The sequence below is a fragment of the Myxine glutinosa genome, chromosome 5 (assembly GCF_964187855.1).
Source record: "Myxine glutinosa chromosome 5, kmMyxGlut1.1, whole genome shotgun sequence".
In the NCBI taxonomy this organism is placed as follows: domain Eukaryota; kingdom Metazoa; phylum Chordata; class Myxini; order Myxiniformes; family Myxinidae; genus Myxine; species Myxine glutinosa.
Genome location: NC_136265.1, coordinates 8,435,500 through 8,461,247, shown reverse-complemented (window position 1 = coordinate 8,461,247; position 25,748 = coordinate 8,435,500). Strand labels below are relative to the sequence as shown.

Sequence of the window (25,748 nt, the reverse complement as noted above, 5' to 3'; positions counted from 1 at the left end):
ATACACACCAAGAATAGTGGATCATATATGTAAAGTGTTGCAGAGAGGTTTAGCAGTTTCAAATATATATATATATTTAAAGTATTTTCCTTGAAACCAATGTGGCTGCCACACCACGTGACCGATAACGTTCTAGTTATCAAACTTGTATACCCATGCTTAGTCGATGACATACTTAAAGTTTCACATCAATAGGTTAAGCGCGGGACACCTTTACCGGACCCGTGTACTGACCGACACCTTTAATAGACTATGAAACCAAGAAGGCAGGCCTCGTTTTAATAGATTTACTGAAGCAAAGCTCATGGTGCAAAAGATCTGTAAACAAACAAAATGTGTAAACCTTCCTGGCTCCACGTGGCCGAGTCAATTTTGAGCAGAACAACAGAGAAAAATCATCCCAACTGTATAGGATCATCCTTTAGGAGCGTTGGGCTCCGGTTCATTCGCCAACCCACCTTTTTGCAAGAAAAACGCCAGACACACATCGCTCTCCTTGTCTAATGAGCGCATGCTTTTGTCTTCGATTCACAAACTTCCTCCACAGCCATACAAAAGAGCTGGCAGGCTTCAAATATCGCTGATACTCGGTCACCAGCAATATCCCAAACATCATTTTGCGAACAAAAGTTGTCTTGGCAACAAACGATGGGCAACGCCATGTGGTGCGCCTTAAGGTAGGGAAAAGCCCAATCTCGACCTCAGGTTATATTACTTCCATTTGTTAAAAAGTATCTGTGACAGTCCTCCACCATTTTCCGAAGGAGATGTCTGCAAAGAGAAAGAGTTAGACAAAGTTTGCTGAACTAACTGGTCACTGGAAAATTTAATTTGATAATTTAATTCAATAGGCGGCTTCCATTGTAAAATTCAATAAATCGATGGTTTGGACAGCCACCTGCATTGAGTGACCAAAATTCCACATACGAGGCATCGTCAGCACCATGAGGCACCTTCTTAACTTGGCCTAATACCAATGTGTACAAGAAGAAGAAATTTAATTCTAAATTTTGACTGTCATGTTTGGCCATGGCACGCAAACCTACCTCTGACGACGCTCACAGAGCTCCAGCAGGAAAGATAAACGACGGTCCAAAACTTCCACGCCATCATCAACAGTCTCCGCATCTCCGAAGCGTCCATGGATTTGTGTGCCCGGGTGAGAATCGTACACCGAGCCGTTGTCCAGGTGATGCTGAACTTGTTCTTCTGTGGGACTACATGAAGGCCTGATGCCTCCATTATCACAAGGTCCCATGCAGGGCTCTTTTCTATTTCCGCAGACTTCCCAATCCACTTCAAACTCGTTTCTTCGGCACTCCTCACCTCCATCAGTTTGTTCATTTCCGGTGAGACTTTCCCGTCCATTATTTTCACGCTCACCACCTCGATCTTGATTACTCTCATCCAAAATCGCCCTCTCTTTGTCCTCCACTAGTGGGGTTCGAGCAGTTTGCTGGAAAGGCCTGGATGGGGAAAACGAGTGCCGAGTGATTAAAGAAGGCGAAATGAGGACGTTTTTGGCAAATCGAAGAATTGTGACAAGGATATAATAGTTTGGGTTTGCAGTCATCTTGCACAGTTCAAAATGAATAAAACATGGGATCTCAACTGCAAGCGCGGGGCACTTAATATTCATTGCACACAACATGGCGGTTTCATTACTGTCGCGATCGCCAATCCCTGTGCCATTGTAACCGACTATGAGTGGAGGAAGGAATGACATTGATTACTATATATACACAAGCAGAATCAAAGCCATGTAGCCATCATTTAATCAACCACATGTTCCCCAAACCACACAGCTCTTCATCCCCACCCCGACGCACAACTCTCCTATTCAAATCTTTCCACAGAACCCCTACCGTGACGTACCCAAGCGCAGATTCCTCAATCCATGTGCTGCCAGGGGCCAAGAGTGAAGCTTCCAACTGCTTCATGTCGAGTTGGAAGGTTCCAGGAAATGTGTGAAACAAATTATCCTGTGAAACAGGGAACGTAATCCGTTAAATAGGTAACTCCGAGAAGATGTCACATCGGAACAGTGACCCACCGATCAAATATAACATTCATTCAAACTCTTCCTTCTGAGAAGTTTTGCAATAATAAGAACAACAACCACAATTGTAGTTCAGAGGGTAGTCATTCCAAGTCCAGCAATTAGTGTCGGCCAGGTACCTCTCCCAAAATAAGGTGCGACACCTTAGCACAAAGGTATCCAAAGGACCCAGGGTACCTCTCCCAAAATAGGGTGCTAACCCCCTGGCACATAGGTATCCAAGTGACCCAGGTACCTCTCCCAAAATAGGGTGCTAAACCTTGGCACAAAGGTATCCAAGTGACCCAGGTACCACTCCCAAAATAGGGTGCTAAGCATTGGCACAAAGGTATCCAAGTGACCCAGTTACCACTCCCAAAATAGGGTGCTAAACCCTGGCACAAAGGTATTCAAGTGACCCAGGTACCACTCCCAAAATAGGGTGCTAAGCATTGGCACAAAGGTATCCAAGTGACCCAGTTACCACTCCCAAAATAGGGTGCTAAACCCTGGCACAAAGGTATTCAAGTGACCCAGGTACCTCTCCCAAAATAGTGGGCTAAACCTTGGCACAAAGGTATCCAAGTGACCCAGGTACCTCTCCAAAAATAGGGTGCTAAACCTTGGCACAAAGGTATCCATGTGACCCAGGTACCTCTCCCAAAATAGTGGGCTAAAATTTGGCACAAAGGTATCCAAGTGACCCAGGTACCTCTCCCAAAATATGGTGCTAAACCTTGGCACAAAGGTATCCATGTGACCCAGGTACCTCTCCCAAAATAAGGTGCTAACCCTTGGCACAAAGGGATCCAAGTAATCCCCAGTTAGTCACAGAACCAGTCTCTTATTTCATCCCGTGACATCTTCTTATCGAACAGAGAGGCCGAGACAGCCAAGAAAGTGTAATGCTGGAAACCAAGACACACTATTTTGGAATTTGGCAAGGGTACAGCAACACGATAGCCGACTCTTTTTAAAAAACACCATGACATATTAATTTTTCAAAAGAGAGAGCATTGCCAGATGGGACAATGGGCTTCAACTCCTACCAAAGGAAGGTGTGCTCTTATGATGCAATGATGAACCTGCGGAACACCAGAGTGACAGTTTTTGCTCAGAATCTACTCGTATTTCATTGGGAATCAAACTGGGACAAGAAACTCAAAGGTTGGGACATGGAATGCACGAGGATGCAAAGTAATGATCCGAAGACCTACATCCTTTACTAAATATGAACAAGGATTTGCAGATTGAATGGCGTTTAAAACACGCAACTATCAGCGAAATAGTCCTCCACCTGGACCCGCACGTACAGCAGTTAACGCTTTCCGCCACGTCACTATAGTGTCACAAAGGAACAGATTACAATACAAAATGCTGGTTGTACCTGTTCGTTCATTCAGTCACGTTTCACCGATACTTTTGCCAACATATCATGCTAAAGGTTGCTCTGCAACAAGGTAGTGACCCCTCCCTTCCAAGCCCACCTCTTTCCAAATTTCCAGCTTTTCCTTCCAGAGACTTTGCTTCTGTATCCATCTTGTCCACCCCATGCATACCTCCCTACCCCTCATTCTTCATCACGTCCCTTGTTTGTCCGAGTCTCCCTCTACTTTGTCCCACGATCCTGCTGCTGCTGTTTCCCCCCTCTCTGATGTTCATTTGATCTGTTCTGCGTTCTAGCTCCTCCATGAGCCTCGACCTTGTATACAAAAAAAAGAAAAGGAGAGCGCACACACGCACACACCTCCGAGGACAAGCTGCTTCTGTGACTGCTGCAAACTTTTTCCAAACTCCCCATCATGCGTTGCAACTGACGAGCCAGGTCATCATTTGAGATCCAGCCTGTGGAGTGATTCTCCACCTCTTCACCGTCCTCACAAGCTTGTCGACCACGGTCCAATGCACGTAATTGATCTATCAGCTGGGTCATGCTGGAGGATGGTACGTACTTTCTAGCCTGAGTTGGAGACAAAATCAAAATTTACTGATAAAGTTAAAACTCTCACTCAGCCTGGATAATAATTCTACTTACTCCTCTTACTCCCCTCCCTGGATCCCGCACGTCGTTCTGCAAACTACCAAAATCTTATTTAAGTGTACCTGAGCAGGTGAAAGCCGATGAGGGAAGTTGAGCGCAAGTTGGGCGGCGTGTCGAGGAAGATGAAGTGACATTAACCGGGCAAAAGCCCGCTCGGCAGGTAGGATACACAAGAGTGACAGAGATAAACATGGACCTCGAGACAGCAGCACCAGGTGGTCGTACCATGTAGCCAAAGCCAATAAGCCTAACATACAAGGCAAACATGTCAACATGTCAACATCAACAGTGCTATTGGTCGATACAAGATGGATAATAGAGTTACAAATAGCTAAACAGACTTCCTTATTCGCAGAAGGGACTTCCTTCATGCTCAACGACCTGACATGTGGTTAGATCAAGGGCCAGTCAAGGGCACAGGTAAATATACCTGAGACTCTAGTCCAGAGCAGGAGACGAGAGCTTGCCGGTCGCAGCACAAAGACGTCGCCATCAGACCAAGCGATGACATCGCGCCGTCTGTGGGAACGTGCCCATGATGGGACAAAAATCTTTACAGGCCAGGAACATGGACCAACAGCAGAAAAAGGAAATAGCTGCTTACCCAACAGGAAGCAGCTTTTGAAAAGGTGGCGGAGAAGAGCGACGTACAGATCCGTCAAACTTCGGTTCATGCCTAAGTGCACAGACATACGGCTGGGTTAGTCGGTGGATGCGCTTGGCTTTGATGACGCTGGTCTTTGATGACGGACATCAACGAACAACATCAACGATTACAGGCGTGAAAAACATTCTCAAACCTTGATGTACAGTACCATGATTTGTTTTGGTTATTTTGTCATATTTGTTATTTTCACTCTTGTGGTGATATTCCCCATTAAACATTTGTGTGGGAAGTTAGAAGTGTGCAATATAAGTGGATGATAATAAAAATTCCTATGACATTCAATTTAATATCAGTTATTATATAAAATAAATGGTGTTGTTGGGCTAGCGGCTCGGGTGCCGGCTTGGGATCCTAGGATCCTGGGTTCGAATCCCGGTCGATTGCTGAATTAACGCCAGGGGGGTTGACTCAGCCTGTCATCCTTCCGAGGTCGGCTAATTGAGTACCAGTTCACTGGTAATTCCCTGTTTGTCGTTAAAGGCGGCAAAAAGGGTTGGCGTCAGGAAGGGCATCCGGCCGTAAAACATCGCTTCAAAAAGGGGACCAAAAAACAACAACAACCACGGTGCCCGAAAAAGGCCAACCCCCGCTTGCGGGGAAAAATGGCCTCTAAAGGTGGTTATTTTGTTTATTATATATAAAATAAATCAGGAAATTAAAGTTTTATTTTTGCTATTCATATTATACAGTTACTAGAATATAAGACCCGTCGCTTCGCTGATGGAAATACCAATCTTTGCTGCGTTGGATAATGTATGGGGGAAGAAAAAAAAAGGATTCCTGGGAGATCCTGCTCTCCGTGCAGGGTAAACCAACGTGTTGCCATTTGCAGTTTTGACACGTGTCCATGTACCCATAAAAAAATGAAAATAAAAATGGGATCTTTTTGGGGATCACAAACATTCCCGGGAGTTACCCGAATCCACCGTAGTTCGATTTATTGAAATCCGTTAACCCGTTCTCAAGTTATAACACTACAAACAGACAGACAGACAGACAGACACGGCTGCTTTTATAATATGGATTATCATGTGCTAGTAATATTAACTTATCACAAAGATAATACCGTGGAAACAGTTTGTGGATTTTTGTACAGTAATATAATAAAAATCTAGAAAACATCAGAAAATGCAAACCCCATCCGCATCCGTTTATATTCAGACATCTTCTTCTTCTTCCATATACTCAAAATAACGAAAACAGTTTTAAAAAAAATACAAGATGAAAATTGGTGACTTTAGGCAAATTTGACCTTTTGATCTAAAAACAAAACAATCAGCTTGTAGCTTTTGATTGGTGAACCAATTCTGTGACCCGATATGCAAATTCTTTAAATTTCAGGTCGATCGGAAGAAAATTGGTGATTTTAATGTGATGCTGACCTTCGACCTTTTGACCAAATTATTAATTTGCCTTCTCCGTATTATCATAATAAAGCTTTGGTGAAAATTTGATGGCAATAGCTCAAATTATAAATAAAAAAAGTTACGGCCCAGACGCGCGCGCACACACACACACACACACACACACACACACACACACACACACACACACACACACACACACACACACACACACACACACACACACACACACACACACGATTGAAAAACCCCGTCTTGTGCTGCACAGGGGACGGGCTCATTATTGAAGTAATCTCAACACCAGTTACATTAATTACAAGAAACCACAATGAAAGTTGTAAATCAGTGAATATGTGAAATGAGTTTTCATCAGCTTGTCCCCTTGCTTGAACGTCTGGTTGGGATTGCGATGGCACCAAGGAAGTAGCTTTCAACAGAACATCGTGTGAAGATGCACACCATGAAGGAAACAGCAGAAAAGCTGAAAATCTCCTACATTGGCGTGAGGTACGCTTTTAAATGCCTGAACGAAACTGGCGGTACAAGACCAGAAAAGACTAGGAAGACCCAGCCAGAAGAACCTCCCCAAGGAAAGACAAGCACTTGAAGTTGCTCGGTTTACGTGATAGAATAAATTAAAGTCAGCAGCTGACAACTGAAATTAGAGCAGGCCTGAACGTTAACATCTCATCCAGCAATGTACACAGAAGGCCGATTGCAGCATGTCTTCATGGCAGAGTTGCAGGAAAGAAACCACTGCTGAGACCACAGAATAAGGTGAAAAGACTGAAATTTGCAAAGCCACACCACCATTGCACGACTGAACAATGTAATCTGGTACTTTGGTCTGATGAATCACAAAGATTGATCTTTTTGGATCCAAGACACGCCAGATTGGTGAGCCAAAGACCTGGAGAACGCCACGACACGCAATGTTTGCAGCTTCCTGTTAAACACAGGGAGGCTCTGACTGCCTGGGATTGTATCTCAGCTTTTGGTGAAGGATCGCTTGTTAAAATCAATGGGACGCAAAGAAAGGAGAAGTACAAGCAGATACTGCATCACCAGGCAGTTCCTAATGGAAATCATTTAATTGGAAGAGGATTTGTTTTCTAACAAGATAATGATCCAAATCACACTTCCAATAGAGTAAAACAGCACAAGAAGGCCGTGCCGTTCACAAGTTTCCCCTTCACGGACAGATTCACTCTATTGCGATGAATTTCTCTCGGCAAGGATTGCGGTCAATGCGCTCGAATAATTGCGGGTTGGCGAACTATTTTCCACATTTATTCACCTAATTAACATGTGCCGTCAACACAATAACCCCCTCAAACCCCCAAGATCTTCATCACCATCATCTACCTCCATCAACTCATCTTTATCGTCACCATCATCAACATCACCGTCACATTATTCGATCAAGTTTATCATCATTATTGTAAAAGGTAAGTTCCATTATCTTAATAACTCAAGAAAATTAACTTTATTTTATAAGGAAAGCCCTCCTGTACTTGGAACTCCACGAACAGGTAGGCTCCCCCTGTACTTGGAACTCCACGAACAGCAAGTGTTACGGATTCGTCACTTCCGTCTTTGTGGTTGTGATCCACTTGAAGCATTTTTAGGTTCATGTACTATTATTGTTACAGTTTGAGTGTGAAAGGGAGAAAACTGTCTTCAAAGGTAAAAATTAGTGTTTCAAAAGAAAAACGAAATGGATCGGGAGAAACCGGAGGAGGAGGAAGAAGAGGCTGGGGCCGATCAAGTGAGATCGGGAAAGGAAGGCCGATCTGCTTCGAGGTGTCGAGCGGACGCTGGTCACGAGCGAATATTGGTTTCCCCAGGAAAGGGATTCCTGTGACAGCGTCGGTATTGCTGTGGCAGATAAACCTGCGTGATGGGTTTTGCTTTTGGTTCCGAAAGTGAATCATTGCTGGAGAGCAGGTACGCCTCCATTATGGGCCCGTCCGCCATTTCACCTCACACCAGCCATTTCACCTCGCACCAGCCATTTCACCTCACACCAGCCATTTCACCTCGCACCAGCGATTTGCCTGGTTCTCGTGTGTGTCATGGATTTCACTTGGGAATTTGCGGTTCTCCACTTGGGAACTGCTGCGCGTTCATGTCAGCATCATTGTCTGGTGAACCGAAGGTGGGAATTCCCAGTCGCCTTTTGGGTGAACTTTTACCTGACCGACGTCGGCCCGACCTCACCAAGCGGCTCTTCGGCAGCGTCGACTGTCAGCCGTCCTGGGTTCAGGTCTCAGTACGACCTGTTTTCTTGTGATCACCGGAGCGTGGATCGACTTTGGCCTGGTGTCGTGACAGTGACTTTGGGGGTGTTACAGTTCGCTCACGTGGAGTACCGTGAGTTATTGAGTTAAGAAACTGGTGGTACCATCATAGGAATTATATGGTGTTTGTTGTGCAATTGAGGTTTTATTGCACTTGTGCAAGTTGTTATTATTGTGTGATATTAATACTGTTACAGACGCGGTTTTAGATGTTAGTTTACCAAGCGGTTTGGTATTACCGCGTCCGAACAGTTACTCCCCGATTAGAACCCGATCCCGCCCGACGTTGACCAAATCGCGCTATGCTAAATCAATGAAGGAAAGGACACAACGGCTGGGATTAATGAAACGACACAAGGGGGTACAGTTCTCAAGACCTCCGGAGGAGGATATAATTGGTGATGCAGAAAAGGGGTAGATTACAGGGTAAGAGGTAAAGCACAGAAAAGATGGGCACTTAGACACAGTCTTATCTATCCCCGACAGACCACAGACAAACGGGACAAGACTGACTTACACGGGGATTGATGGCAGGGAAGGACAGGCAGTCGATAGCACAAGGTGCACCTTGGCTCAGGGGCAGAATCAACACGGTCCGGTCCAGAGATGCGGGGAGGTATTTCAGCGCTCGGAGGTGGCGTCTTCTCTCTCCAAGCTGAGGGCGCATCTGACGTCACCTCCCTCTTCCTGCGCATGCTCAGCGGGGAGTGACACGCCCTCGGCTCGTTGTCTCCGCCCCAGATGGAATCGGTCCGCCGCTTCTATTGGGTGCGGGGGGTTACCGGGCTCCGCCCTTGACGAGGAGCTGACAGCGAGCCCCTGCGTGGTAACCCCGTCGGAGCACATGTTCAATGGCGGCTAACCAAGCCGGAGTGAGGACGCACACTCCCCGCGCCGCCGCCGCTGTTGTTGTTGTTGTTGTTGTACCATGAGGAAGAGCTGCAGGGAGGTATTGGGAGGTCCTAAACTTTCTAACGGTGCCATACAATCACATTCTGGTGCAACGAAGAGTCAGAATTAATGGAAACGAGTCCTTAACTGACATAGACTAAGAATAACTAGCAAGATGTCCTATAGTTGTCTACGTGAGATGCGGTGGACCTGGATGCGACATTTAATGGGGGAAATAGGGGGAAGGTCGGGTCTACAGAGTGTTGTTTACAGAAAATGGGACTAGGGAATGGGGGATTGGGGATAGTTGGGAAGTATTGGGGAAATAGGGGAATATTTACAAGCGGATATGGATGGAGGCCAAATCCCATATCCGCAACAATACAATACTTGGTTTTGGTATCGATTGATTGGTGTGGTTTCACCATTGGTCATTGGCACACATAATAGCACATCTTTCTGCCGTGACTCCTTTCGGGGCTCGGAGGTACACCGTGACCGGGGTTTTGGGAGGAGCACGTAACACAAGGCCCTCCTGCACTTGGAGAACAAGGATACAGCTGGTGTCCTCCAAGTGTTGGCCGAATGGCCGCCACATAATCCAGACATGAATACCAGAGGCCATATGGGATTACCTGGAAACAGAGGAACCTATCGAACCTTACAGAATGGTGGAATGTACTGTACAGGATATTTGTCACAATATTCCTGTAGGAGTGATTCAGTAGTACAGTGTACGGGAAGCATGAGTAAAACAGTGATTATGCTCAAAAAGACAAAGGGTTGACAACAAAGCATTGGCTGATACTATAAAACGACACTGTTCTTGTTATTTACTCAAGTAGTTTATTTCACGAACATTTATACAGGATGTTAATGAACAATCATAAACATATGATTGTTATCATTGATAATTTGATGAATTTACTCGAAAGTGTGAATATCCTTGGAATAACCCAAACTTTAGCACAATCTATCTATAATTCCACTAATCTCTGTGTGTATGTTTGTTTGTATGTTTGTATGTTTGTATGTTTGTCTGTGACCGCTGTTTCTCGACAACTACCGGTCCGATATACTTGAAACTTGCCAGGTATATTGCTGGGGACCCGAGGATGTGCCTTTTCAAGGTTTTAAATTAATCGCAGAAGTAGTTACCGAGCTATGTCCAAAAAACGATTCAACCAATCAGAGAGCAGCGAGCTATCACGTGTGCCGAACGTGGCGAACAGACTCTGCCTCGGACGGCACATTTGAGAGCGTATTCATTTATTTCCCGTCGGCAAACTATGTTGGCGCTATGTTGGCGTTAAACGATGTTTTAAAACTAATTAAAACTAATTTGCGATTCATTCGCTTTCCTGCGCATTTGTGCACGCGATGGCGATTTCTTTACCAAACTCCGCAAGCGCCAAGCCGTTAGCTTTGGACCAAACCATTTCATGTAAATAGAGGGGGGGGGATTGTCACCGTACTCGCAAGCCGTTCGCTTTGGACCAAACCATTTCATGTAAATAGAGGGGGGGGATTGTCACCGTACTCGCAAGCCGTTCGCTTTGGACCAAACCATTGCATGTAAATAGAGGGGGGGGGATATACTTTTAGATATATATATAGTACGGGCATGCCCTAGTACTGTACAAATGTCACATCATGTCAGCATTATTGGGTACAAGGAAAAAGGCCACCTGGCCCAGCATACCAGCATTGTTGGGTACAAGGAAAAAGGCCACCGGGCCCAGCATACCAGCATTGTTGGGTACAAGGAAAAAGGCCACCTGGCCCAGCATACCAGCATTGTTGGGTACAAGGAAAAAGGCCACCTGGCCCAGCATACCAGCATTGTTGGGAACAAGGAAAAAGGCCACCTGGCCCAGCATACCAGCATTGTTGGGAACAAGGAAAAAGGCCACCTGGCCCAGCATACCAGCATTGTTGGGTACAAGGAAAAAGGCCACCTGGCCCAGCATACCAACATTGTTGGGTACAAGGAAAAAGGCCACCTGGCCCAGCATACCAGCATTGTTGGGAACAAGGAAAAAGGCCACCTGGCCCAGCATACCAGCATTGTTGGGTACAAGGAAAAAGGCCACCTGGCCCAGCATACCGGCATTGTTGGGTGCAAGGAAAAAGGCCACCTGGCCCAGCATACCAGCATTGTTGGGTGCAAGGAAAAAGGCCACCTGGCCCAGCATACCAACATTGTTGGGTACAAGGAAAAAGGCCACCTGGCCCAGCATACCAGCATTGTTGGGAACAAGGAAAAAGGCCACCTGGCCCAGCATACCAGCATTGTTGGGTACAAGGAAAAAGGCCACCTGGCCCAGCATACCAGCATTGTTGGGTACAAGGAAAAAGGCCACCTGGCCCAGCATACCGGCATTGTTGGGTGCAAGGAAAAAGGCCACCTGGCCCAGCATACCAGCATTGTTGGGTACAAGGAAAAAGGCCACCTGGCCCAGCATACCAGCATTGTTGGGAACAAGGAAAAAGGCCACCTGGCCCAGCATACCAGCATTGTTGGGTACAAGGAAAAAGGCCACCTGGCCCAGCATACCAGCATTGTTGGGTGCAAGGAAAAAGGCCACCTGGCCCAGCATACCAGCATTGTTGGGAACAAGGAAAAAGGCCACCTGGCCCAGCATACCAGCATTGTTGGGTACAAGGAAAAAGGCCACCTGGCCCAGCATACCGGCATTGTTGGGTGCAAGGAAAAAGGCCACCTGGCCCAGCATAACAGCATTGTTGGGTGCAAGGAAAAAGGCCACCTGGCCCAGCATACCGGCATTGTTGGGTGCAAGGAAAAAGGCCACCTGGCCCAGCATACCAGCATTGTTGGGAACAAGGAAAAAGGCCACCTGGCCCAGCATAACAGCATTGTTGGGTACAAGGAAAAAGGCCACCTGGCCCAGCATACCAGCATTGTTGGGAACAAGGAAAAAGGCTACCTGGCCCAGCATACCAGCATTGTTGGGTACAAGGAAAAAGGCCACCTGGCCCAGCATACCAGCATTGTTGGGTGCAAGGAAAAAGGCCACCTGGCCCAGCATACCAGCATTGTTGGGAACAAGGAAAAAGGCCACCTGGCCCAGCATAACAGCATTGTTGGGTGCAAGGAAAAAGGCCACCTGGCCCAGCATACCGGCATTGTTGGGTGCAAGGAAAAAGGCCACCTGGCCCAGCATACCAGCATTGTTGGGAACAAGGAAAAAGGCCACCTGGCCCAGCATAACAGCATTGTTGGGTACAAGGAAAAAGGCCACCTGGCCCAGCATACCAGCATTGTTGGGAACAAGGAAAAAGGCTACCTGGCCCAGCATACCAGCATTGTTGGGTACAAGGAAAAAGGCCACCTGGCCCAGCATACCAGCATTGTTGGGTACAAGGAAAAAGGCCACCTGGCCCAGCATACCAGCATTGTTGGGTACAAGGAAAAAGGCCACCTGGCCCAGCATACCAGCATTGTTGGGAACAAGGAAAAATGCCACTTGGCCCAGCATACCAGCATTGTTGGGAACAAGGAAAAATGCCACCTGGCCCAGCATACCGGCATTGTTGGGAACAAGGAAAAAGGCCACCTGGCCCAGCATACCAGCATTGTTGGGAACAAGGAAAAATGCCACCTGGCCCAGCATACCGGCATTGTTGGGAACAAGGAAAAAGGCCACCTGGCCCAGCATACCAGCATTGTTGGGTACAAGGAAAAAGGCCACCTGGCCCAGCATACCAGCATTGTTGGGTACAAGGAAAAAGGCCACCTGGCCCAGCATACCAGCATTGTTGGGAACAAGGAAAAAGGCCACCTGGCCCAGCATACCAGCATTGTTGGGTACAAGGAAAAAGGCCACCTGGCCCAGCATACCAGCATTGTTGGGTACAAGGAAAAAGGCCACCTGGCCCAGCGTGTTTACGCTGCATTATCAGATTCAAAGTCGCGTGCGTAAATAAACATTATTGGGCAAAAGTACTGATGAACAAATCATACCAACATAAAATGTTTAAAGTACCACCGACACAATCATGATAATGTGTCCATTGTAAACCCATCACTCCCTCTCCACCAGCAAAACAATAATAAAAACTTTCATTGGATCCAAATGAAACAACTCTAAAATGCTGAAAAAGTTCTAATCATTATATTCTGCACTTCTGCTGTGGCCTGAGAATTCACTTTTACCAGTACAGCACTCCAGGAATAATATACATACATTTAACGTTCGTCGAATTCTAAGAGAGGTCTACAGCGCCCTCTACATGACGTTCACAAGTGCACGAACGAACCAAAAATAACCAGGTATGAGAGATCAAATGAATGAGGGAAACAAATGATTGAATAAAAGAAAAACGATCGAATGCGCAAAAGATGAATCGATGAATGAGTGTACAGAAATAAATGAATTAATGAATCAAAAAAAAGAAAAGAATGAATGAATTAAAAGAATGAATGAAAATGAATGAAAAAGGTCCATTTGGTAAAAACCTGCAGAGTTCACATTTTAACCTTTCAGTGAAGATCGGCGTGGCGGGTCCATCGAACAAGCACTTCATCTGATGGGTCCTGAGCACCCGACCCGACTCGTCTGCCTCCCACATACGCGACCCAGGCCGGGAGCACATGGCTCTGACCTCCGCCGCGTTGTTTGACAAGAAGCACCCACCATGATGGCCGTTCCTTGGCTTGCTGCCAATCGCCTGGATTTGGTCACTGAGGGAGGGAGGAGGAGTGAGGAGTTCCGTTTCCATCAATGGACAACTCTCCCAAAATTCCAAAATAAGAGACATTCCAAAAGGTCTCCGAACAGGACAATAATCCAAGAAATAGCAAAGCATACACGTGTAGATAACGAGTAAGGAAATATGTTTCCCCCAATTGTATGAAACTACCTCCTTAACTAATTAAAGTGAACCCTTAGAAATCGAAATTTCAAAAAGATATTTCAGCTTTTAAGATAAAGCCAAAAAATACCTAAAACAAGTACAGATACAAAGTACACCGCCTCCATGCCAAATAAATAAATATCCTCCAGCGCAGCACATAGAGATGGTATTGGGAGGAAGAGGTGTAAAATAATTGATTGATTAATTGAATATATGAATATGAATGAATAAACAATAATCGTAAAATAATTTATTAATCAATTGGCTAATAGCATACCTCAACCACCAGTGTTTCGTCTGAAGCTGCAACTTTTTGAAAATTCATCAACAATTAAATAATTAATTGATTAATCAATAAATCAAAATATCCTTTATAGCCACATCACTTGGTCACTGTCGTGTCCAAATATCAGCTTCCTAACTCAAAAGGTGCCTGAGATAATGCTCAGATGACAAAGTAAATAAATAAGCACTTAATCGATAATAATTAAATAACAAATCAATTAATTGATTAATCAAAAAACAAAAAATACTGTTTTCGCCAAAGCACTTGCTCACCATTGTGCCGAAATTTCAGCTTCCTAGCTCAAAGGGTGGCTGAGATATCGCCCAGACAAACAAACAAGTTCAAGAAATACACGACATGACCAACAGTATGCAGACACCACTTCTAATTCGTGGATTCAGCTGTTTCAGCCACACTCATTGCTGACAGGTATATATAATTATCAAGCACACATCCATGCAATCGCCATAGACAAACATTGGCAGTAGAATGGGCCTTACTGAAGGGCTCAGTGACTTCCAACGTGGCACCGTCATAGGATGCCACTTTTCCAACAAGTCATTTCGTCAAATTTCTGACCTGCTAGAGCTGCCCCGGTCAACTGTAAGTGCTGTTATTGTGAAGTGGAAACGTCTAGGAGCAACAACAGCTCAACCGTGAAGTGGTAGACCACTCAAGCTCACAGAACCGGACCGCCGAGTGCTAAAGTGCGTAGAGCGTAAAAATTGTCTGTCCTCGGTTGCAACACTCACTACCAATTTCCAAACTGCCTCTAGAAGCAACGTCAGCACAACAACTGTTCGTTGGGATCTTCATGAAATGGGTTTCCATGGCCGAGCAGCCGCACACAAGCCTATGATCACCATGCGCAATGCCAAGCGCCGTCTGGAGTGGTGTAAGGCTCGCCGCCATTGAACTCTGGAGCAGTGGAAACGCGTTCTCTGGAGTGATGAATCACGCTTCACCATCTGGCAGTCCGATGGAAAAATCTGGGTTTGGCGGATGCCAGGAGAACGCTACCTGTCGGAATGTATAGTGCCAACTGTAAAGTTTGGTGGAGGAGGAATAATGGTCTGGGACTGTTTTTCATGGTTCAGGCTAGGCCCCTTAGTTCCAGTGAAGGGAAATCTTAACGCTACAGCATACAATGACATTCTACACGATTGTGTGCTTCTAAGTTTGGGGAAGGCCCTTTCCTGTTTCAGCATGACAATGCCCCAGTGCACAAAGCGAGGTCCATACAGAAATGGTTTGTCGAGATCGGTGTGGAAGAACTTGACTGGCCTGCAGAGCACTGACCTCAACCCCATCGAACACCTTTAGGATGAATTTGAACGCCAACTACGAGCCAGGCCTTATCACCCAACATCAGTGCCCGACCTCACAAATGCTCTTGTGGCTGAATGGAAGCAAATCTCCGCAGCAATGTTCCAACATCTAGTGGAAAGCCTTCCCAGAAGAGTGGAGGCAGTTATAGCAGTAATGGGGGGGGGGGGGGGGGGGAGGACCAACTCCATATTAATGCCCATGATTTTGGAATGAGATGTTCGATGTTCGGGTGTCCACATACTTTTGGTCATGTAGTGTATGTCATGCATAGCATAGCACATCAAAACTACTTGGTGATTGAATTAGTTACCAGACATGCAAATCCCCTTAAAATTTCAAGTCAATCGGATGCAAATTGAGGATTTTAGAAATCTGACCTATGTTGACCTTTTGGCCTATGTTGACCTCAAAAATAGTTGGAGGTTGAATTCAGTTAGCTGATATGTAAATCATATTCACATTTCAAGTCAATCGGATGAAAATTGAGGATTTTAGAAATTTGAAAAAAAGTGGTTGACCTTTGGCCTATGTTGACCTTTTGACCTCAAAAATATATAGAACTTTGTCGGACCACAAAATCTACCATTTGGGGTAGTTTCGTGAAGATCAGTTTAAAATTGTGACCTGTAGGGAAGTATAAGTGAGCGGACACACAAACAAACACACAAACAAACACACACACACACATAAACCAGAGTGATCAACATACTTGGTATAAAAAAAAAATGCCAAGTAACAAGAAAGAAAGAAAGAAAATAAGAAACTGGAGTGAAAACTGAGTACTCCCTTACAGAGCGCGTCATCGCTGGGCCCCCTTCGATGCCTGGCGATGACGTCATGCAGTCTGGAGATGCGATAGGAAAGGAGCGGTGTCCAATAGTGATACTTATCGTCCACTAATTTCCATCCAATTAGCCACCCAAAGTTTGGTTCATGTAAAAAAAACATCAGAGAGAAATCTTTGACCCCCACCAACCCATCTCTTCCTGTCTATTTATTATTCTTCAAAAGATAAAACTGAGATTTGAAGGAATTAGATGTATCCCTGGCAGCCATTACGAGGGTTTTTGTCATACGATACTCCCCTCACCTGTAGAGCTCAAAGTTTTGATCACTGGAATTGAAACCCTTCAAATTGGTTTATCTTTTTCTAGAGTGAAAAAAAACCATCTAAAAACACCGGAAATTGAGAAATCTCACAGAGCTGCTCATATTAACCTATGTAGGTATGGACCCTTCAATGGTGAAGTCCCTGGTGTTGGGCTAGCGGCTAGGGTGCCGGCTTATGATCCTCGGATCCTGGGTTCGAATCCCGGTCGATCGCCGAATTAACGCCAGGGGGGTTGACTCAGCCTGTCATCCTTCCGAGGTCGGCTAATTGAGTACCAGTTCACTGGTAATTCCCTGTTTGTCGTTAAAGGCGGCAAAAAGGGTTGGCGTCAGGAAGGGCATCCGGCCGTAAAACATCGCTTCAAAAAGGGGACGGAAAAACAACAACAACCACGGTTCCCGAAAAAGGCCAACCCCCGCTTTGTGGGGAAAAATGGCCTCTAAAGGTGGGGTAGGTATGGACCCTACTCAACTCAAACCGAGTCAACGAGAGGGCATCCCATGGGGGCTCGATACACTTGAAGTAGATAACAGCACCAATGTGCATCCAGACTTGAACCAAAATCGAATCACCTTGTTCATCCACCATGTTTTGTAATAACCCGTCCATAACTTTTTGAAATACCGTTTTTCGCCCTGTTTCTCAATGGTGAAGAATCACTTTTGAAATTATAGTATCCGGGTCCGCACCGGATCTTCACCAAAATCGAATTAATTCTTCCGTTTCACACTCCCAACCTGTCCACCAAATTTCGTCCAAATTCATCCATAACTTTTAGAAACACAGTTTTTCGCCCAGTTTCTCAGTGGTGAAGAATCACTTTTAAAATTATATTATCCAGGTCCGCATCCGGATCTTCACCAAAATCGAATCAATTCTTCCTTTTCACACTCCCAACCTGTCCACCAGGTTTCGTCCAAATTCATCCATAACTTTTAGAAATACCGTTTTTCGCCCTGTTTCTCAATGGTGAAGAATCACTTTTAAAATTATATTATCCGGGTCCGCATCCGGATCTTCACCAAAATCGAATCAATTCTTCCTTTTCACACTCCCAACCTGTCCACCAAGTTTCGTCCAAATTCATCCATAACTTTTTAAAATACCGTTTTTCGCCCTGTTTCTCAATGGTGAAGAATCACTTTTAAAATTATAGTATCCGGGTCCACACCCAGATCTTCACCAAAATCGAATCAATTCTTCCGTTTCACACTCCCAACCTGTCCACCAAGTTTCGTCCAAATTCATCCATAACTTTTAGAAATACCGTTTTTCGCACTGTTTCTCAATGGTGAAGAATCACTTTTAAAATTATAGTATCCGGGTCCACATCCAGATCTTCACCAAAATCGAATCAATTCTTCCTTTTCACACTCCCAACCTGTCCACCAGGTTTCGTCCAAATTCATCCATAACTTTTAGAAATACCGTTTTTCGCCCTGTTTCTCAATGGTGAAGAATCACTTTTAAAATTATATTATCCGGGTCCGCATCCGGATCTTCACCAAAATCGAATCAATTCTTCCTTTTCACACTCCCAACCTGTCCACCAAGTTTCGTCCAAATTCATCCATAACTTTTTAAAATACCGTTTTTCGCCCTGTTTCTCAATGGTGAAGAATCACTTTTAAAATTATAGTATCCGGGTCCACACCCAGATCTTCACCAAAATCGAATCAATTCTTCCGTTTCACACTCCCAACCTGTCCACCAAGTTTCGTCCAAATTCATCCATAACTTTTTAAAATACCGTTTTTCGCCCTGTTTCTCAATGGTGAAGAATCACTTTTAAAATTATAGTATCCGGGTCCGCACCAGATCTTCACCAAAATCGAATCAATTCTTCCTTTTCACACTCCCAACCTGTCCTCCAAGTTTCGTCCAAATTCATCCATAACTTTTAGAATTACCGTTTTTCGCCCTGTTTCTCAATGGTGAAGAATCACTTTTAAATTATAGTATCCGGGTCCACATCCAGATCTTCACCAAAATCGAATCAATTCTTCCGTTTCACACTCCCAACCTGTCCACCAAGTTTCGTCCAAATTCATCCATAACTTTTTAAAATACCGTTTTTCGCCCTGTTTCTCAATGGTGAAGAATCACTTTTAAAATTATAGTATCTGGGTCCGCATCCGGATCTTCACCAAAATCGAATCAATTCTTCCTTTTCACACTCCCAACCTGCCCTCCAAGTTTCGTCCAAATTCATCCATAACTTTTTGAGATATTCTGCTCACAAACAGACAGACAAGCAGGTGTGAAAACATAACCTATGTCCACCTTCGATGGTGGTGGTTATAATCCATGTTTTTCTCCTTAAATCCCGTAGGTCTTCAAAATATTTCTCAATGAGGCTTTGACCCTTCGGTCCAGCTTATTGTTTCCTCCAACAATCCACGTGCTTCACATTACAACTCCCTCTGCTTTCAAACAATGTTTTCTCAGGAGTGGCCGGATGTGAGAGCAATCGGGGCAATGTGCAAAAAGGACAATAAAAGGACAATGTGCCAATCGGACACTGCAACCTCACAGGATGTACCTGTCTGTGTGAAGGAGGTAGGCAGCGTGCAGCGTGCAGGCGAGCAGCAACGAACCGTGATGATCCATCTGCACGACGCGAGAGTCCAGGTACACCGTGGACGTCGCAGTACAACCCTGCACCCCCGTCGGACAAAATTCACACTTTATCCTTCGTTGGATGTGGGTGGTGCCCACCGTCATTGGAAGAACCACCACGTCACTCAATTTCATATTTGTTTAGACCGTTGGCGTTACAACTTGACTTGTACTCTGAGAATTAATTATAGAAAATGAAGAACGAATGCATATCGAGACCGGTTCCACCTTTCCCTGGATTACGAGGCAGCACACAGTTCCGGCGAAGTCGCCAACGAAGAGTCGATGCCTCAGACGGTCCCAAACCAGAGTAGTCACTACCATTCCAGACTTGTCTCCAGCTACCTTAGCTTTCACAGGTGCGCCACCACCGGAGACCCGCCACACGATCACTCCACCGGGCCTGCTTTTCAAACACACCATGCACACCATCAGATCAGCAGGTCATCCCATCAGATCAGCAGGTCATCCCATCAGATCAGCAGGTCATCCTATCAGATCAGCAGGTCATCCCATCAGATCAGCAGGTCATCCCATCAGATCAGCAGGTCATCCATCCCATCAGATCACCAGGTCATCCCATCAGATCAGAGAGTAATCCAGAGCTGTGGCCTACTTCATGTATACAACAACATGCATTTTAAAGGCCATTTTCCCTGCAAGAGCAGGGGTTAGCCTTGCGGTCCCCATGACAATCTTCTCCATTTTGCCCTATTTTCTGCATCTCTCGTTAACCCCCTTGCCCGCATTTCTTCTTCCACCATCTTTAGCCAAGTCTTTCTCGGTCTTCCCCGTCTTCTACTTCCTTCTACATTCATTTCCATCACTCTTCTCAACCAGTCACTTTCATCCTTCCTCAACACATGACCAAACCATCTCAACCTGTTCCTCTTCACAGCATCAATCACAGGCTCTATTCCCATCATCTTTCGCAATTCATCATTTGTCTTCCTCTCTCTCTCAACGATACTCCGCACATCCGTCGAACCATTCGCATTTCCACCCTTTCCAACCTTCGTTGCTGCTCTACGTTCATTACCCATGTCTCGCTCCCATAAATCATAACACTTCTCACACATGCAGCATACACCTTTCCCTTCAGCTTCAACGACAAACCCCTCCTCATCAGCACGCCACTCAGTTCCCGAAACCTCTTCCATGCACATCTCACTCCAGCAACCGTTGCCGAGTCTGATCCACCGTCTCCATTCAGCATGTCTCCGAGGTAGCAAAATGTTTTCACACCTTCCAGCTTCACGCCGTCTCCAAGATCCAACTCAACATTTCCCCCATCTGCAGCTCCCTCTGTGCACACCTTACATTTGAATGTAGCTGCCACACTGGTTAACGACCCTCTCAGACCACTACATTTTTGATGAACCCACTCAGTGCACATTGTACACTGAATGGAGTTCACTCCGACACCCTTCCTACACACAGCACACGGCCACTTCCCAGTTCTTTCCACCTCACCACATGCTTTACCACTTGCCATCACCTTCGTCTTTCCGATATTCACCTTCAGACCTTTTGTCTCCATACATTCCATCCACGTGTTCATCTTTTCCTTCAGTCCATCCATACTTTCCGCAATCAACACCAGATCATCTGCATACAACAACTCCCACGGTAAACCCTCCTTTACGTTCTGAGCCAGCACCTCCATCACAGCTACAAATAGTAGTGGACTTAGTACCGACCCCTGATGCACTCCGACCTTCACCTCAAACTCACCACTGTTCCAGTCCTTCGTCCTTACAGCTGTGCGCGCTCTTTTGTACATTGCCATCACTACTCTGATCAACCATTCCTCCACTCCTAACTTCCTCAATGCCCATGTCAATACTTTGCGTGGAACCCGATCGAATGCTTTCTCCAGATCAACAAACCCAAGAAACAACTTCTTCCTCTTCTCCATGTACTTCTCCTGCAACTGCTTCACAATGAAAAGCGTGTCTGTCGTTCCTCTTCCTGGCATGAATCCAAACTGCATTTCGTTGATCTTCACTTTCTTCCTTATCCTCCTCTCCAACACCCTTTCCAATACCTTCATTCCATGCTCCAATAACATTATCGCTCGGTACGAGCCACACTCCAGAGGGTCATCTTTCCCCTTGTATAGAGGGACGAGGGTACTCAGTTCCCAATCCACTGGAATGCGGCCTTCTTTCACCACCAGATTAAAGATCTCTGTCATTCTCTTCACACCCCAACTTCCTGCTGCCTTCAACATATCTCCCACAACTCCCGTCGGCCCTCCCGCTTTTCTACCCTTCATTGCCTTTATCGCTTCCTCAACTTCCTTCTCAGTTATCTTCTCTGCCGGTCCTAAAACTGGGTTACTCTCTATGTTGCCATCCCATTCATTCTCTGTATTCAACAGCATTTCCATATATCTTTTCCATCTTCCTTTAATTCCATCTGGGTCGACAACGATTTGTCCCACTTCATCCTTCAAGCAACTCACCCCCATCACATCACACCTCTCTTTCGTTATCTGCTTTGCAATCCTGAATACTGCTTTCTGACCCTCTTCCGAATCCAAGCGTTCTCCGAACATTTTCCTACATGCCTCCTGCACCTTTGCTACCTCTTTCTTTGCAGCCTTCCTGGCTGCCTTATAACTTTCATGCTCTGCTGTTTCTGCTCCCGTACCCTTCGCCTTCTGCCACTCCTTGAACTTCTTCCTCTTCTCGTCAATCGCCTTTCCAACTTCATCATCCCACCACCATGTTTCCGAGTGCCTCGTTGGTCCTTTTGTCCATCCACATACCTCACCAACGGCTCCCAACGGACTAGCTTTCATTGACATCCAACCACTTTCAAGCTCAACCACATCATCCTCGACCCTACTCAGCCTCTCTTTTAATGCCTCCCTTACTGTCACCTCTTTCAACCTCCACACCTTCATTCTTGGTTGGTACTTCACCCGCCGAGCTCTCCTCGCACCTTTCATTTTTATGTCGCAGACAACCAAGTGGTGCTGTGAAACAGCCTCCTCCCCCGGGATCACCTTTGTGTCCCGGAGGTGCCCCCTATCTCGCCCACGCACCATCAGGTAGTCAACGGTTGTCGTCGACCCACCTGACGTGTATGTAACAAGCTTATTATCCTCTTTCTGGAACTGAGTATTACAAATCAACAAATCAGCTCCATCAGCAAACTCCAAAATCCTTTCACCTTCTCCATTTCTCACACCATATCCGTAACCCCCATGAACTCCGTCAAAACCATCCATACTCCTTCCCACATGTCCATTTAGGTCTCCTCCTACCACAACAACTTCCTCATCTTTCACGTTTTCCATCAGCTTCTCTATCGCACACCAGAACTTGTCCTTCTCTTCATCGCTTCGACCAACCTGCGGAGCATATCCGGAGATGACGTTCACCAAGAGCTTTCCAATCATCATTTTCACCATCATCAACCTATCACTCACTCTAGTCACACTCACCACACTGTCTACAAACTCCTCAGAAAACAGGACACCAACACCATTCACGCCCTCCGGGCACCCTTGCCACACAAACTTGTATTTCTGTCCCTGCCTACCCTTCACCATTCTCACACCACTTCCCTTCCATTTCGTCTCTTGCACACAACATATGTCCACTCTTCTTCTGACCAATACTTCCAACACTTCTCCTGATCTCCCTGTCATTGTCCCTACATTCCATGTCCCAAACCTCAGAAACCGATCTCCACTTCGGGCTGTACCCTGCCCACATGTAGTTGTAATTGTCATGGTTCTCTTGTGTTTCATGTCATGGTTCATGTATGCAATATACAATTCAATGACGTAGTTTCCTCATCCCATGGGATTGACCAGCCAATTCAAATTCCCAGATCACCGAGAAACGTGAAAGGAAATCCAAGTTGAGCCTCCGATTTGTCATCTAAAGTTGAGAGATCTCCAATAATTCCGACGCAAGGGCCAATGAAAAGAGGAGATTTAGAAGCAGTCTCACCTGGTGGCCGCAGCGATGAAGGTCTCGTCGTGCGGACAAAATGACAGGTGAGTTACTGGTCCAGCCTGGGGGATAACCAAGGGTGGGGCGACAAGAACATGGAGGACGATTCAAGATGAAAGGTAAATGTAAAGGAAGGACATTTTAAAGACCCTAAAGCACAGCATGGTTTTCCGCAACAAGTCACCTGGATACCTCCTTGTGGACACTCCTACAATGATAAATAGAACGGTTAACCCATGAACGCCACATGGTCTTGGGATTCCATGGCCCTCGTGCCAGTAGAAATGGTAACAACATCAAGGGTTAAAGTAAGGAGGTAAGTAAGGACCTGCAGTGAGAAGAACCGATGAGGGTTGCCCGTTTCCCTGGAAACCAGGTGCACGCCACTTGCAGAGGTACCAAGGGCTATCGACTGTCCGCACAATGCCACGGCGGTGCACTGCGGACACGCAGACAATGTACAAAACATTGCTCGGAACACCGGCGATTCCTTTGGACAAATCTGAGGAGAAATTACGTCTCAAATACCTTGAGTCTTCCTGTGTCCAGTCGGAGGGTCTTCAGGAGGCAATTCAGAGACTGTACCTCCAGCAGGACGTGGCTACCTGGCCAAGAACCTACAATTTTCTCACGTTCTACATCAGGGTCGCCAACATCTCCTTGTCCATCCTCACTTTGTTCATCGCTCGCTTGCACTCTCCATTCCTCTACCACTCCACCACCCTCCTTTCCATATTCCGCTTTCTTTCCAGGTCCTGCTGAAACAACTTCTTCATAAACTTCCCAAATGCATTCGGCTGTTCCTTTTATTCCATCAATGCTTGCGGATAATCTGACGACGGAAGATCCTCCAACTCCTGCATCTCCCGCTCCATCAATCCCACTATTTTCCATTCCCTTTGGGTGTGGCAGTTCAGCTCTCAATCCCCATCTTGTGCTTCCATCGTCAAGAACTCTCCTGGAGAGAACATTGTACATCGTGGTGCAGATGCTTTCAACTTTAACATCGTATTCCTGAAACTCTTCCTTCATACAACATGTCACTCATCATGTGCACTCACTCATGCCCTTAACTATTCATGTGCACTCACTCACACCCTGTCACTCATCATGTGCACTCACTCAGGCCCTTCACATTACCTGTGAACTCACTCATGACCTGTTACTCTACCTGTGCACTCACTCACAGCCTTTACTCTTCATGTGCACTCACTCACACCCTGTCACTCATCATGTGCACTCACTCAGGCCCTTCACATTACCTGTGAACTCACTCACGACCTGTTACTCTACCTGTGCATTCACTCACACCCTTTACTCTTCATGTGCACTCACTCAGGCCCTTCACATTACCTGTGAACTCACACACGCCCCATCACTCTTCATGTGCACTCACTCACGCCCTGTCACTCTTCATGTGCACTCACTCACGCCCTGCCACTCTTCATGTGCACTCACACGCCCTGTCACTCTTCATGTGCACTCACTCACGCCCTGCCACTCTTCACGTGCACTCACTCAGGCCCTTCACATTACCTGTGAACTCACTCACGACCTGTTACTCTACCTGTGCATTCACACACACCCTTTACTCTTCATGTGCACTCACTCACACCGTCACTCATCATGTGCACTCACTCAGGCCCTTCACATTAACTGTGAACTCACACAGGCCCCGTCACTCTTCATGTGCACTCACTCACGCCCTGTCACTCTTCGTGTGCACTCACTCACGCCCTGTCACTCCATGTGCACTCACTCACGCCCTGTCACTCATCATGTGCACTCACTCATACCCTGTCACTCATCATGTGCACTCACTCACGCCCTGTCACTCATCATGTGCACTCACTCACTCACACACACACACACACTCTCTCTCTCTCTCTCACTCTCTCACTCTCTCACTCTCTTTCTCTCTCTCTCTCTCTCTCTCTCTCTCTCTCAGCGCACTCATTCACGGATATTTGCTGTCTTACTGAGAAGTTTTTTTAAACTTACAATTCTCACACTTCCTCAAATCTCCCTCTGTTGTCTTTAGTTTAGGTATTTATATCGTTCCTCAAAACTAAAGATAGGCCTATCTCTTTTGTTATTTGTGTTAACAGCTAATGTTTTTGTTTATATTTAAATAAACACGCCAAATATGATTCAATAAACGTTCCAATATGAAAGACCGTGTTTCGTGTTTACAAAATCAAGCGCACCAAGCATAGCCTTGCCTATACACCGTCCAATGTATTTTATTATTAC

At 45.9% G+C, this 25,748-nt stretch overlaps 1 protein-coding gene across 7 annotated transcripts; it reads right to left on the bottom strand.

Moving 5' to 3' along the window:
* Positions 1–273: 273 nt before the first annotated feature.
* On the bottom strand, positions 274–25,735 carry HPS5 (HPS5 biogenesis of lysosomal organelles complex 2 subunit 2). 7 transcript variants are annotated; one of them, XM_068117855.2, is made up of 14 exons: positions 25,497–25,735; positions 24,024–24,453; positions 23,824–23,934; positions 23,493–23,557; positions 19,753–19,930; positions 19,448–19,563; positions 13,803–14,006; positions 4,684–4,755; positions 4,510–4,598; positions 4,142–4,326; positions 3,786–3,998; positions 1,876–1,982; positions 1,047–1,466; positions 274–771 (listed from the first exon to the last, which is right to left on the bottom strand). In XM_068117855.2, exons 2-14 carry the CDS (start codon positions 24,387–24,389, stop codon positions 702–704), a joined length of 2,196 nt encoding a protein of 731 aa, XP_067973956.2. In that variant the 5' UTR covers positions 24,390–24,453; positions 25,497–25,735; the 3' UTR covers positions 274–701. The 7 variants fall into 7 exon arrangements, with proteins under 7 accessions (XP_067973956.2, XP_078633683.1, XP_078633685.1 ...); XM_078777557.1 differs by having other exon boundaries at positions 19,753–19,927; positions 25,497–25,700; XM_078777559.1 differs by lacking the exon at positions 3,786–3,998 and having other exon boundaries at positions 19,753–19,927; positions 25,497–25,599.
* Positions 25,736–25,748: the final 13 nt, after the last annotated feature.

What these genes read in the sequence shown, in the direction of transcription:
- HPS5 (XM_068117853.2), bottom strand. Translation starts at nt 24,527, where the DNA reads ATGAAGGAAGAGTTTCAGGAATACGATGTTAAAGTTGAAAGCATCTGC. An exon ending in ACGCCGATCTTCACTGAAAG is followed by an intron (nt 4,756 to 13,802) that starts GTTAAAATGTGA and finishes CTGTGCACTTAG; the next exon opens with GCATGAACCGAAGTTTGACG. An exon ending in CTCTGTGAGCGTCGTCAGAG is followed by an intron (nt 772 to 1,046) that starts GTAGGTTTGCGT and finishes TTCTCTTTGCAG; the next exon opens with ACATCTCCTTCGGAAAATGG.